Source organism: Crotalus tigris, unplaced genomic scaffold (assembly GCF_016545835.1).
Source record: "Crotalus tigris isolate CLP2741 ecotype Arizona unplaced genomic scaffold, ASM1654583v1 scf7180000018224.911827, whole genome shotgun sequence".
NCBI classification, from domain to species: domain Eukaryota; kingdom Metazoa; phylum Chordata; class Lepidosauria; order Squamata; family Viperidae; genus Crotalus; species Crotalus tigris.
The window spans coordinates 87592-102837 of record NW_024096891.1 but is presented as its reverse complement, the minus strand read 5'-3'; the positions used below and the strand labels follow the sequence as shown (position 1 = coordinate 102837).

Sequence of the window (15246 nt, the reverse complement as noted above, 5' to 3'; positions counted from 1 at the left end):
GTTCCTTCCACAGTTTAGAACACTGTGCTGGCTTCGCTTGGCAGTGATATGTGGAAATCTCCGCAAGTCATTTTCTCCAAAATGAATACTAGTATGACATCAATCCTTATCAAGGACAACCTTGACGGAAGCCAGAATCATCCAGAGATGCCAGCTAAGTCTAAATGTCTTCAAAAAAAAATTAATGGGAGTACTTCAGCAGACTTTTAATTCTAGCTTCCTCTGGATGATGCAGAATCTACAGTTAAAGTTGACTTATATAGCATAATACACACACACACACACACACACACACAAACACACATACACAAATATGTCAGCATAAGAAAGTTGTAAGGATCAGCCATAATTAAGTGGCAGAATATGGACACAAGGCATAGGAAAGATCTCTCGCTAACCTAGGAAGGAGGAACTACAGGTAGTCCTTGACCTATGACCACAATTGAGCCAGCAGTTTGTGTTGTTAAGTGAGACATCGGTTAAGTGAGTTTTGCCCCATTTTACAACAGTTGTTAAATGAATCTGGCTTCCCCCATTGATTTTGCTTGTCAAAAGTTTGCAAAAGGGGATCAGATGACCTTGGGACACATTAGCAGTCATAAATGTGAACCAGTTGCCAACATCGGAATTGCGATCAGGTGACCATGGGGATGCTGCAAAGGTCGTAACTATGAAGAACAGTCGTAAGTCACATTTTTCAGTGCCGTTGTAAGTGGAGGACTACCGGTATACCAAAGGGGAGTAGCAAATCTTCAGGCAATTCCCAGTATCTTACAGGTAGTGCTTGACTTGACAGCCACAACTAAGACTGGAATTTCGGCTGCTAAGCAAAGTGGTTGTTAAGTGAGTCACATTAAGCCCAATTTTGCAACCTTTTTGCCATGGTTGGTAAGTGAATCACTGCAGTTAAGTGAACGATGTGGTCGTTAAGCAAATCTGGCTTCCCCCATTGACTCTGCTCATTGGAGGATGGCTGGGAAGGTTGCACCTGACCCCCGGATGCTACAATTGTCATACATGCCAATTGACATGCATGCCCAAATTATGATTACATGATCTTCGGAATGCTGCGACCGTTGTAAGTGCAAGGAATGCTTGAAAGTCACTTTTTTCAGTGCCGTTGAAACGTCAAACTGTCACTAAACGAACGGTTGTAAGTCTTACAACAGTTTGCTTAGTGACCGTTCAATGTTACAAAGGCACTGAAAAAAGTGACTCATGACCGTTTTTCACACTTACAACCACTGCAGCCTCCATGTGGTCCCGTGATCAATATTCAGATGCTTGACAACTGACTCACATTTATGACAGTTGCAGTGTCTCGGGGTCATGTGATCACCTTCCTGCGACTTTCTGACAAGCAAAGTCAATGGGGAAGCCAGATTCACTTAACAATTGTGTTGCTAATTTAACAGCTGCAGTGATTCCCTTAACAACGGTGGCAAGAAAGGTTGGTAAAATGGAGCAAGACTCCCTTAGCAAACGTTTCGCTTAGCAACAGAAATGTTGGGCTCAATTGTGGTTGTTAAGTCGAGGACTACCTGTAGTTCCTGTACTTGCATTGTATTCTTTACACAAAACACAGCCTAAAGAAATTGGATCCTGCTAACTTTCTGCAGCTGAAACGCTGCTGATTGGAATTCAGTAAGCAGAGCTTCGCTTCCATTATTGCAATTGAAACCTTCCAGTAGGAATTATGTCTTTCTTAGACCTTGTCCACACCGAGGATTTTGGCACTCCCACAAACCTCTTTGGATGTGCTGGCGCTGATACAAAGCCCCAAGGGCAGGAACGCTGCACCTGTGTAAACTGTTGAAGGATACTAGAGGCTTCATATTAGGAAAATTGTGATGGGTGAGAAGCTATTTATTTCTGCCTTTGATCTTGTCCTCCAAGGTCTGGTGGTTCTTTCATTGCCAACGTCAAGCCTCCCGTTTACTTTCTTAACACTGGAAGAAGCGAAGGAAAAGCTCTTAGTCTGCCAATAGTGTATCTAACATAGGTAAGAAGAGGTCAAACAGCCATCTGAGCCAGATTTCCCTGTAATTTGCAAGTTGACATGATTTACTCTGGGGAGGCTCCCCTTTTCTTGATGTAATTATAATTAGGAAAGATTTAAAAAAAAAAACCCCACACAAATTGCTACTTTTTAGATAACATTGTTTGTGATTTCTCAAGGCCGGAGCAGGAATAAGTGTCTTCCAGATGTTTTGGGATGCGGCTCTTTTGATTTATAATTGTAATAAAATTGTCTGGACACTCCAGACCCCTAATCTTAAGAGAGAGGAAATAAGTTTACTTTCTCTAAGCATTATTTATGTACTTCTATTTCCAAGGTTAATCACTTTTTTCTAAACAACCTCGACCTGAAGACTATAAACAAACTGAGTCACAGTGTGTACATTTGAATAAACATATTACAATATTGGGAGTTTTGTTCTAGTTTCCTTCCCTGTCGCTTCATATGGTCAAGGGAATAGAATTTTTATATTCCTAAAGGATATGTCACATACACCTATCCTACTTTTAAGAGCTTTACAAATAATAACAGTTATAAAGGAATGGCAAGTTCAAAGACCTGTTTTTTTTCTCTCCGTTTTCTCTATCTTCTTTATTTCTTAAAAAAAGGACAATACAATAGTCCTCAACATAAACTATTCACACAAGAACTGTTCAAAGTTACAATGACACTGAAAAAAGTGAATTACACCCCATCCTTGCACTTATGATGTCTTAGCGTCTTACAGTCAAATGCTCAAAATCAGGTGTTTGGCAACTTGCATGTACTTACACAGTTGCAGTATTCTGGGGTCACACGATCACCATTGGTGACCTTCCCAGTCACCTTCCAACAGGTAAAGTCAGTGGGGCAAGCTGGATATGCTTAACAACTCCATGATTCACATAACAACTGCAGGGATTTGCTTAACAACCGTGGCAAAAACAAGGTCGTAAAATCTCACTTAACAAACGCCTTGCTTACCAATGGAAACTTGTGGTCATAAGTTGAGAACTACCTGTAAATAGTTATCACATTACATATCAACACTCGTTTCAGGTCTTTTTTGAAGCGGGAAACCTCAAACATTTCTCTCTTCCCTTTCTTCTGAAAAACATCAGTTATAAGAAGAAACATTACTCATGCGCTTTGCCTGTTTTGTGAATGGAAAAACCTATTTCTTAGATGATTACAGCGAAATACTGAATACTAAATGGAACTGAAACCTATGGGACATTTTTTTTAGGTAAGGCAGAATTATCTTATGAATGTGGCTAAAAATGTTACCTCGAGGATGAATTTAGAAGTTAGCTTTAAGTAAATTACCATTTTTGTCCTATTCTATACCTTCTGTAACAAACCATATTCCTTTTCAGTTTTTGTAAGCCTCCTTGAATTAATATACACTGAGTATTTTTGAAATGTACTAAATATGTATGAGATAATTTTATTAAACTCCCCAAGAAGAATACGTTTTCTTATTTAATTATCACGTTGAACAAATTGTGGGAAAAAATAACCAACTAACCCAAAGTCAGCTTTGGCATAGCCTTGTAAATAAAAGTAGACATGTTCCTAAACATTAGACATTATTAATTGCTTTTCTGTGATCTGAAAAGCATGGAAGGGGAAGAAGGAAACTTCTGTAGAAATTTCCTGGGAACATGTAATTTACCAAAGATTCACAGGACTGTAATTTTTTAGACTGATCTACAAAAAGTGATCTAACATCTCTAATTTTTCACGGTACTGGACAGTTTTTTCCTATATTGTAGATATTTCATATTACTATTTTGACTATGGAGGTGAGAATATCTTAAAGAGGATGCCCAATATAGCTTTATGCAACAATATCAGAATAGTCAATTTTATGGCTCAAGGACAAGTTTAATTTTAGACTCTCTGAGTTCTTTTGATTAGGCTCGAGAACTAATCTTCTTATAATGCAACCAAGTACAATAGAGCTAGCTGATGTAGTGTTTAAGAAGTAGAAGCCAAAGGTGCTTTTTCAAGAGGCAACTGGACTTTCTTGTTTTTCTTTGTTCTCCTCTTGAAAAAGCACCTTTGGGACAACCATGACTTGGATGACTGAGAATCTCCATAGACCGGGAGGAGCCAACTTGGAATTTATCCTCAACCACGGAAGCTCCCTCATTATCCCTCACTCCTCATCCTATCTCTTTAGAAGGTTTTGTAGAGAAAAACTATGGAAGAACTGCTATGTATTGTATGTTGGCTTGAACCAATAGTGTAGCCAAAAGAAAGCAAATGCAATCCAATGTAAGTATTGTGCCTAGTTCAAGAGAAATCACAGTTACTTTTTATTCTACATTGGTCAGACCATAACAAGAATACTGTATCCAGTTCTATGTATTGCATATTAAGGATAGTGACAAATTGGATCAATTTAGAGGTTTAGAAGAAAAAACAACCCTATGAGGAACATGAGATGTTTTCAAAAGTACTGAAGACATGATAGATGTCTTCAAGCATTAGAAAGACTGCCATGCAGAAGACAAACATAGTTGTTCCAGAAGACAGGATAAAAAACAATGGATTTAAATCACATGGAAGGTGGACCTCAGGGAAAAAATGCCTAATAATAAGAGCTGGTCAACAGTGGAATAAACTTGCCTCAGAAAATGGTGGACTCTGCTCATATGTTTTAACAAAGGCTAGTTCACCATCTGTCAGAGATACTATGAGGCGAATTTCTGCACTGGGCAAAGAGTTGGGTTAGGACAGTGTTTCCCAAACTTGACAATTTTAAGGCATGTGGACTTCAACTCCCAGAATTCTGGGAGTTGAAGTCCTCATGCCTTAAAATTGTCAAGTTTGGGAAACACTGGGTTAGGAGATTCATCAAATGTCTTGTATCCCATGATTCTTTGATGATATGATTCTGAAGGCAAGATGGGATAAAATTAATGCATCACTAAAAACATGAGCCAAGAACTAAGAGCCATATGTAACTGTAACAGAAACTTAAGAGGTCCACATGCTTTATCCAAGTTTGTAATGGGAGTGCCTGATAAAAACATACAACTGTGTAAAGATGTAACAGACACCCCCCCCCCCGATAATTGTGTGCACATCTATGCAGCTATTCAAAAGTGCAAGTTAAAAAAAAGAGTATGAACATTCATACCTTGACAGATGAATTAACCTATGCTTTATTATTTAGGCTATAGCAGAAATAAACAGCCAATGACCACAAACCATTATTCCTCAATTGCAAATTTCTTGACTACAGATACATTCCCTGGCTCCCAGGAAGAAAATGATGTTAAGAAAACTGCTATAAATTTTGCACTACATCTTTGATATCCCCATCAACCTAGAGCAGTGATGGCGAACCTTTTAGAGACTGAGTGCCCAAACTGCAACCCAAAACCCACTTATGCATTGTCGGGTGCTGGGTGGGTGTGGCCCACTGGGTGGGCATGGCTACGGTGGTAACAGCAGACTGGGTGGGACTAAAAAGTTCAATCAATCAATTCCAACTTTGCAATATCTTTTTTTTCCTCGCGAGAAGTTGAAATTGACTGATTGATTGAACCTTCTTTTTTTGTACATGGCGGCGGAGGCCTAAAGCGAAAAGGTTTTATAAAACCCAGCTGAAGGCCTAGGACTGGGGCGACGGCACGTGTGTCCACAGAGAGGGCTCTGAGTGCCGCCTCTGGCACCCATGCCATAGGTTAGCCACCACTGACCTAGAGTTTTCAAATTGCTACAAGCGAATGCATGAGACTTGGTAGCACAGGGTACTACAGTCTACCTGCAGAGTTACTAACAAGAAAAATAGCTAATGTGAATTGTATTTTTATATCCTTGAATTGTACCAATAGGAAGTTGTAGATAATTTCTTATTAAATCCAGAGGAATCCAGACCGTCATCTTCTTACCCAACCATAATATATCATCTTTCCTACTATCTTCTCCTATTGTTTTCCTATGATTTATCAATTGTTGATAAATGATTGTAACTATGATTACGACCTACGACCTATTACTTGCTGTTTATATGTACACTGTGAACTTATGCACCAGAGACAAATTCCTTGTGTATCTGATCACACTTGGTCAATAAAGTATTCTATTCTATTATGTTCTGTTCTGTTTCCCTGTCATATTTTCAGTTCTAGACGTACAAAAATACCACCATAAAAGATCCATATCTCCAGATGTAGAAAATCCCTGAAACATTTTGCATCTGTATGAGCTGCTACTTAGGGTCACCTGAACTTACACAACTTTATTTGTAGAAAATTGCTGGTCCTCTCCATTGTCTCCACATGAACAAAGTAAGAGAATACTATTTTGGAATCCATAGAATATGCCCTTATTATCAGAGTAATGCTGGAAGAAAGAGTAATAGTAGCTAATAATAGTAATAAATTATGTGTGTGGCAGAATAAATTCATCAGCCATTTCTTTTTTTTTTCCCTTAGGAAAGACAATATCAGTGATTCTTTTTTTCTTAAGGAATAATGGGAAGCTTTTTGAAGGAACTCCTACAACTGTGAAAACTTCATGCAATTTTCCCAGGAAATCTGCAGTTCCAAGTTCCTAGAAATGAATCTCTGTTCTGAATTGATAGTCCACCAATAAAGGACTCTGGATAAGTAATATCTGGAACAATGTTTCTCAGTCTGGCACCTTCCAACAATTTAATTTCAAATATCGAGAACCCCAATCAACACAAGAGTTTACATTCAAAATAGTGGGAAGTCAAAAGGTCAGAAATGGCTGATTGTCTGTGTTAAAATAGTTCTTAACAAATCAAAATAGATAGCAATTCTTGAGTACCACATACTGTATGTAGCAACTCATACTTTTTGGCATCTTTTACTCCATCTTGTGATCATCCCTAATAGTCAGTAGTGTATAAGACCAGTGTTTCTCAATCTTGGCAACTTTAAGATATGGGGACTTCAATTCCCAGAATTCCCACACAGCATGCAACTGCTTCCCTCTATGCCAGGGGTGTCAAACTGCCGGCCCATGGGCCGGATGTATCATAGCAAAACTGCACCCACCCTGTTGTCGGCAATGGCAAAAGAGTCGCGATACGTCACGACAGGTCACATGACGTTGCAAGTGTGACACCCCTGTTCTATGTTCTGTCCCAAACAATTGCTGTTTGAAAGTATACTGTCCCTGAGAATGCATATTTCATGTGCATAGACCTATTCTCCACAAACATATATATTTCTGAATTAAATGTTGTCTATGTAGGTCAGCAGTTCTCAATCTGTGGGTCGCGACCCCATTTGGGGGTCAAACGACCATTTCACGGGGGTCGCCAAACAACGCAGCCCGCCATTTTTTTCCCCTTTTCCTTAGCTGTGCTACTCCCTTTTATTCTATTGGCTTTTGAAAGCCAATAGAATAGGCTCTCTTGAATATAGTCTAATTCTATTGGCTTTCAAAAGCCAATAGGAATTGTCCAGGCTGTCTCTGCCCTGCTGAGCCCGCCAAAAGTCCCATTCTGCAAACAGTGCTGCAAGTTGTCTGCAGCGAAGGCGAGCTGTCTGGAAGTTTCCACCCCTCCCTGCTGAGCAACTACTAAAAATGTAAGTAAAAGAGGGCCAGGGGTGGGAGGTGGGAGGCCGGTGGGCGCAGGGAGGGTTGCTGGTGCGTGTGGGGCCCGGCGGGTGCCTTACCTCCCTTGGGCTGGGCCAGCTGGTGGCCCAGCCGGTGGTCGGCCTGCTCCGTCTCTGCCGCCTGCCAGCTACGCCTCGGCCGGCGCAGGGGGCGGCACCACACATGTGCGGCGCTCCCAGGCAGGGAAAGTCCTCAACTTATGACCGGTTGGGTAGTCCTCGACTTACGACTGGTTGGGTAGTCCTCGACTTACGACCGGTTAGGGGTTGCAGCATTAAAAAGGTTGAGAATCACTGATGTAGGTGGATGTAGTTATAATAAGCTAATTATTCTTCCTATCTCTGCGTTAGGTACAGTATAGGTAGTCCTCAACTTATGATTGTTTGTTTAACAACTGTCCAAAGTTAGGATGCCCTAAGAAAAAATGCTTTATGTCCTATAATCACATTTAAGTCCATTCTACCATCCGGTGTGTGTGTGTGTGTGCGTGTGTGTGTGTGTGTGTGTGTGACATAATTACAGATCAGGTGCAGTTTACATGATCATGATTTGCAACTTATTTTCATGTTTTAGGCAAAAAAACTTCCCAAAAATCACCCACAGTGATTTGCATTATAACCGCTATAAAATGGTAATAAAATCAGATCTGGTCACATCGTAATTTGACTTATGACCACACTGACATACAACCAAAATTCCAGCCCCAAATGTGGTCATAAATCAAGGACTACCTGTATGTTTGTCAGGAGAAAAATGGTGGGAAGCTGTGCAAATATTTTACAGTTATTTTAACACAAATCTAAATCTAGATAGAATGACCTTTGTCATTTTCTAAACTAGCCTTTCATCTATTCTTTAACTGCAGCCAGGAACGAAATCAGATTATGACATTCTTGCAAAACATGTGTATGTGTAAACATGTGTACGCCAAAAGTAAAACCAAGCTCTTGGAGCCACTCAATATTTTATTTTCTAAGAAGGCTTCTGGAAGGCAATATAGGATAACAGAATAACAGAGTTGGAAAGGACCTTGAAGGTCATCCAGTCCAATCCCCTGTTCAGGCAGGAAACCCTATACCATTTCAGACAAATGGTTGTCCAGGCTCTTCTTACAAACTTCCAGTGTTGGAGCATTCACAACCTCTGGAGGCAGGTTGTTCCACTGGTTAATTGTTCTGTCAGGAAGTTTCTCCTTAGTTCTATGTTACTTCTCTCTTTAATTAGTTTCCATCTGTTGCTTCTTGTTCTGCCTTCAGGTGCTCCAGAGAATAGGTTGACCCCCTTTTTTTGTGGCAATATAGTATATATAGGGGGCAATATTTATTTTTGGCAATATAGGTGTCTGAGGATGGTGGTTTACTTTCTGGATATTACCTTTAATCTAAAACAGTACATGGGGCAAAAACCTTGGTGGGTGCCCAATTTCCTAATGGGATCTATGGACATTTTCTTGGCACCAACCAAAGTCCCCGCCCCATATAATTTTATAATGTCTACTCAAAGCAGAAGTGCTTATAGGCCGCAGGGGTAGGCAACTTTGGCTCTTTTATGACTTGTGGACTTCAATTCCCAGCCAGCCAAAAAAAAAGTCAAAATGGCAGCCATAATGGTGTGATTCAAGTTCTGCCTTTTTTTTATGTGCAATGCATCACTCATATAAAACATATAAAATTTCAACTGCAGTTATCTTGACTTTTTTGACCTTCCCTATCACAACATCCTTGCTTTAAAAGATCTCCCCCTGCCTCAATTTGAAGGAAGACTGTCTACAGCAGAGTTTTCCTGCCTTAGAAACTTTTAAGACGCATGGCTGGCTGGGGAATTCTGGGAATTGAAGTCCACACATCTTAAAATTGTCATGGTTTGGAAGCCTTGATCTAGGGGAATTTTTAGAATGGAGGTGGAAATAATTTGCTATCCAAAGACCTCCATGCCCACTTCTACCACTGAAGTTCTCAAAATCCCTCTCAATGATGGGCTGAATGACAGACACGAAAGCTCTTTAAAGAAGAATTGTGGTGATTTTGCTGCTAATGTTTTGCAGTATCCACTAGCAATTCTTAGGCCTGTTAGCTGCTGGTTTATCTGATGCTCCTAAGCATTCACTCTGATCAACGATTTGTCATCCACAACATAAAAGCAGCAGATCCCCAAGGCAACATAAAAACATAACTAAAAAAACACCATCACCAGATGGGCCTAAGAAACATCTTAATGTCCATTCAGTGCCCAAAGTCCTATTCGAAGAGGAGTTTTATGTCTTCCAAGTACATTCAAGGGGGTCTGGAAGCTTAAGGACAACCAGTGCAGTTCCTGAAATATCTGCTTTATATTGTACAAACTGATCAGGGTCATTTGGTCCACAAAGCTCCCCCTGGGATGTGTGTGGGTCCTACCTCATGATGTTCCAGACAGCTTTGAAGAACTGTGGTTGTGGTCTTCTCACTGGGTTGCAGGGGAGAGATTTAGAGTGGATTGTCCAGACTGATGCTGTTTTTTTTTCCTGTTTCACATTCTACAATTTACATTATACTCTGAATATGTTTAGAGTTCTGAGCTATCCAATGTTACCCTGATTTGGGCAGCATCTAAATCTAAGGAAACAAACCAACACTGGACAGCTTTTTTTTTTTTTAAAGTAAAATGCAGTTTTGCAAAATCCCTGGGAATCTAGGTATGTGAGGTGAGGCAAAGGCTCTCCTGATTCCATCCTCCACCTGATGCTCAGGAGATCAAGAGAGGCTACCCCAGGGGTAGGCCACCTTGGCTCTTTTATGACTTGTGGACTTCAACTCCCAGAATTCCTGAGCCAGCATGGTTCAGCTTGGAAACCTCTCCCTTTCCCCTCAACATGGCTGGATCAGGAATTCTGGGAGTTGAAGTCCATGAGTCATAAAAGAGCCAAGATTGCCTACCCCTGGCCTAACTAAATTGGCCTCTCTCTCTCTCTCTCTCTCTCTCTCTCTCTCTGTGTGTGTGTGTATGTGTGTGTCACACAAACCCCTCCAAAACTAAAGATGAAGTTCACCCTGTTCCAGATGATGACTGGATAACAGTCATTTCTGGGCCTCTTCTGTCCCATCCAGGCCCTCTCAGCCTCCAAGGCAGGTCACTGTCACTAGAAAAGACTTAGAGGGGAGTTTTCTTTAGGCAAGAGTTCAGCCCTAGCATTGCCCCCCCCCAAAAGCCCCAACTTTGCTCCAGATTCCCACAATTCCAGAAGAGGCAGAGGATGGGGATCGCTCAAGTCAGAAAACCAGTGGAGGCTACCCAAGCGCCCGGTTTGGCTCCACAAACTTTGACATGGAAACCTGTGGTTGATTATTTGCATTCTGCAGCTCAGTCGGAGTTGGGATTTGTAGGGTTATTGTTATGGGGAAAATAGGAGGAGGAAGATGTGTTGGATATAACAGAATAACAGAGTTGGAAGGGACCTTGGAGGTCATCGAGTCCAACCCTCTGCTCAAGCAGGAAACCCTGTCCAATCTCTTCATAAAAGCTTCCAGTGTTGGAGCACTCACAACTTATGAAGGCAAGTTGTTTCACAGATTAATTGTTCCAAATGTCAGGAAATTTCTCCTTAGTTCTGCTTCTCTCCTTGATTAGTCTCCATCCACTGCTTCCTGTCATGCCTTCAGGCGCTTTGGAGAATAGCCTGACTCCCTCTTCTTTGTATCAGCCTCTGAGATATTGGAACACTGCTATCATGTCACCCCTACTCTTCTTTTTATTAAACTACACATACCCAATTCCAGCAACTGTTCTTTATATGTTTTAGCCTCCAGTCCTCTAATCATCTTTGCTGCTCTTCTCTGCACTCTTTCTAGAGTCTCAACATATTTTTTCCATCTTGGTGACCAAAACTGGATGCAGTATTCCAAGTGGGGCCTTATAAAATGGTGTTAACACTTCACGTGATCTTGATTCTATCCTTCTGTTAATGCAGCCTAGCACTGTGTTGGCTTTTTTGGCAGCTGCAGCACGCTGCTGGCTCACATTTAAGGGATTGTCCACTGGGACTCCAAGTGCACTACTAGAACTGTCACAATTACAATAAAAGCGGGGTGCAAATAAATAAATAAAATAAATTTAGAGACGGTGGCCAGAATCGGCACTGTCAAACAACCAAATCGCCATTTAAAAAAAGAAAGAAAGAAAAATCTACGGAGAGCAAATCTTTGCCCTTTGGCTGCACAGAAGGAGCCGAAAAGGTAAGGAAAAAACTGAGAACCACGCAACTCACCGCAATCAGGGCTGGATTCCTGGGCTCGCCCCCAGCGACGGCGCTGGGCTGCTCCCCGTTGATCCCATTCCTAACCCCAGCACTCCCGTTGCTGATCAGCTGCTGGGGATAGTAGTCGGCCGCAGGGGGCGCTGCGGCGTTAGCAGAAGCCGCGGCGGCGCTGCTGCCTCCGGCGGTCCCTGCTGCCGCCGCCGCCGCCTTGCTGTGCTTGCTTCCCTTCCGGGCCGCCTGGCCGTGCTGCACAAGGTTGAGAAGCTGCAAGGTGTTCTCTCGCTCGCGATCCGAGCTCTCGGCCCTGCCCCGCTCGTAGCGCCCTTCGCAGGTCAAGTGGTGCTGGCGGCAAACGGCGATGCGCGCCCGGAGCCTCTCCACGATCGCGCTGTGCACCCGCGGGGGCGCCGCCGCTGCCGCCATCGCGCCTCCTCCTCCTCCTCCTCCAAGGAGACCCAGGGCTTGAGGGGGCGCCGTGTCCCCCATCCCGACGGGCCTGACGCCTCCTCGCGCTCGCTGCTCTTTTCTCAACCGGAGATCGCGGCTTTCTCACGCTGACATGAGTGGAGGGAGTCGCTCGACCAGCTCCAGATCGGATTTTTTTTTTTTTTTTGCTTTCCTTTTTATTTCCTCTCTCTCCCTCCCCCCCCGTAGGGCAACCCGAAGTCAGCCCCTTCCCCTTTTACGAGTTATGATCCTTCCTGACAGCCAGGAAAGACGAATTGACAGATTTTTTTGTTTGTTTGTTTTCTTTTCGCGCAAAGAACTACAGAAAACCCACCGAAATCCTTTTCGGAAGATTTGTTAGCCCGGGAGCGCAATTCATCTCAGAGGTTGAGGGAAAAATAATAAGGAAGGAAGGAAAGAATTGACCAGGATCCATTCCACAGATGCAGAACCGCCACAGAAATGTAAAAACCCAGTGGAGCAATTGACGAGAGGGTGGGAGACGATTTCTTTTTTTTTCCCCCAAAAAAAACGTCCGGAGCTGTACGGAATCCCTTAAAAAAACATTCTGTTTTCTCCTTGATTATTAATAATACGGGACGTGTTGGAAGTTAATAACTTTCCAAGAAGCGATTCTGCTGGTGTTTCCTTTAAATCCTCCCCCGAAGTTGAGAGATGCTTTCCAAAAGGGAGAGAAAGTTAGTGGGGATCGTAGTAACCAGGATCACAATATCCCCACGAGTGCAAAAGGCTGGCTGCAAGCGGGCGGGCGGCGGCGTCCCCAAAGAAAGAGAGAGCGCGGAAAAAAAAAAGGCGAGGAGGAGGAGGAGAACACGAGGTGGAAGAAAAGTTGCTCGCGGAATCCGTAAGTCAGAAGGGGGCGGGAAGAGGGGGGGCGAGACCGACCAAGGGTTGAACTGCTCCGCTCTCTCCCTCCATCGCTTCTCCACCCCGTCAGTCGTCCGAACTCCTCCGATCCGCGTCCAAGATCCGCCGGCTTGTTTCTCCTCTGGATCCGGCAAAGCAGACACAAGTCAAGGGGGGGGGGAAGCCCGAAGAACAGAAATCCGGAGTTTTCAGGAGCTTCTCTAGCTCCGTACAATAATAATAATAATAAAGCAGTTTTGCTCTCGGAGAGGGTTAGAAGAAGAAGAAAAAAAAAGTGAAAGGGAAAAGAGAGAGAGAGAGAGAGAAAATCTTTCAGGCTTCTGCAGCCCGGCGCTTACCGCGGCCCCCGCGCCCGAAGCTGGAGGGCGAAAAGAGAGCTTCCTCCGCGTCTGGGAAGCGGTTTCCAAAAGCGATCCTGAAACTTACAAACTGCCACCTTTCTGCCTCCCGAGCGGAGCGACCCAGTGAGGTTTCATCCCTCCCTGATCGGAGATCGCGGGCAGATTGTTCTCTCTTTCTTTCCGGATTTTTTTTTTTTTTTTTTGGCACTAGCTCCCAGGCGGTGGTGGGCTCGACGCCGCCCCCCCTCCTCCTCCCTTGCAATCCCGCCGCGGGTCCTGCTTTCCCCTTTGCGCCCGTCTCGGGTTTAAGCCGCTGGGCTGCGAGGATTGCGAGAAGGCGCTGGGCTTACAGCGGCACAAAATTTCATTGTGCTCGCGTAGGAAAGAAGCGCAGCAGCAGAAGCGGCAGCAAACGTGCGATTCACGGGGGGGGGGGAGAGAGAGAAAGAGAGAGATTGAAGAAGGAAGGGAGCCCTAGTGGGAAGCCGGGAGCATTACGCCAGAAAGTCCCCATTCTGGAAACGAAGGGAAGGGAGACCCCTAGCGCCGGAGCAGCGTCGTTGCACGGGAGCTTCCGTTTCCTCGGCCGGCCGCTCCTGAAGGTTACAGCGCCCAGCCTGAGGGACGTGGGGGCTTCAGCGACATCTGGACGGTAGTCGACTTGCCATAACTCAGGGAGCACCGGGTCAAAATGAAGGTTCTAAGTATGGGAGGAAGATGGAGCAATCTAAGAGCAAGCCCAAATCTTGTGCTGATTAAAGACCGCCATAAAGTTAACTATATAAAAATCCTAAACTTATAAATTACTGTTACCCACTCTTGATCCCTCCAGTGCAGTGGTGGGATTCAGATATGTGAACAACCGGTTCTCTTGTGTGGATGCCGCTTCCGGAAGTCTGTTCTGGGCCTGGGTAATAAAAAATTAGCTATTGGTTCTGCCAAATTGGCGCAAACTGGCTGAATCCTACCACTGCGCCAGTGCTGTTCCTGCAGCTCTCTAAATCAGTGCCTAAAGCAGTGGTTCTCAACCTTTTTAATGCCGCGACCCCCAACCGGTTGTAAGTTGAGGACTACTCAACCCGTCGTAAGTCGAGGACTACTCAACTGGTGCAGCACTGTTTGCAGAATGGGACTTTTGGCGGGCTCAGCAGGGCAGAGACAGCCTGGACAATTCCTATTGGCTTTTGAAAGCCAATAGAATTAGACTCTATTCAAGAGAGTCTATTCTATTGGCTTTCAAAAGCCAATAGAATAAAAGGGAGTAGCACAGCTAAGGAAAAGGGGAAAAAAATGGCGGACTACGTTGTTTGGCGACCCTTGTGAAATGGTCGTTCGACCCCAAATGGGGTCCTGACCCACAGGTTGAGAACCACTGGCCTAAAGTGATGGGTCCTTGGGGCTCTCTGAGCTTGCTTCTTTTCTTGCAAACCTTTCATTATCCAAACTAGATATTGTACTAGCGCTGATGATGTCACCTAATTTGGTTAACAACCAAGTTCAGAGAGCATTAAGGACCCCTCATTTCAGCCCTGAGCTACAAATACTCTCCTTTATTAGTGCTTAAAGTAATTGCCACAAAAGGGGCAGAAACAAACACAGATACATCCCATTTCTTTAGGAAAGTAGTTTAAACATAAAAGTGGATCTTTCGAATTGGTGCAAATCAAAGTTTCTTTCTTTGTATGTAAGACTCCCACCCCTCTAATATAAATGAGATTTGTCGGTGCATC

The 15246-nt window shown here is 43.6% G+C and overlaps 1 protein-coding gene across 1 annotated transcript in view; it reads right to left on the bottom strand.

The window, feature by feature from the left end:
• Positions 1–13151, bottom strand: part of MAML2 (mastermind like transcriptional coactivator 2) — a 204343-nt gene extending 191192 nt beyond the window's left edge. The window contains exon 1 of the mRNA XM_039349059.1: positions 11850–13151. Within this exon, the coding sequence (XP_039204993.1) occupies positions 11850–12326 (477 nt within the window). The 5' untranslated portion in view covers positions 12327–13151. The remainder of the gene's footprint in view (positions 1–11849) is intronic.
• Positions 13152–15246: the final 2095 nt, after the last annotated feature.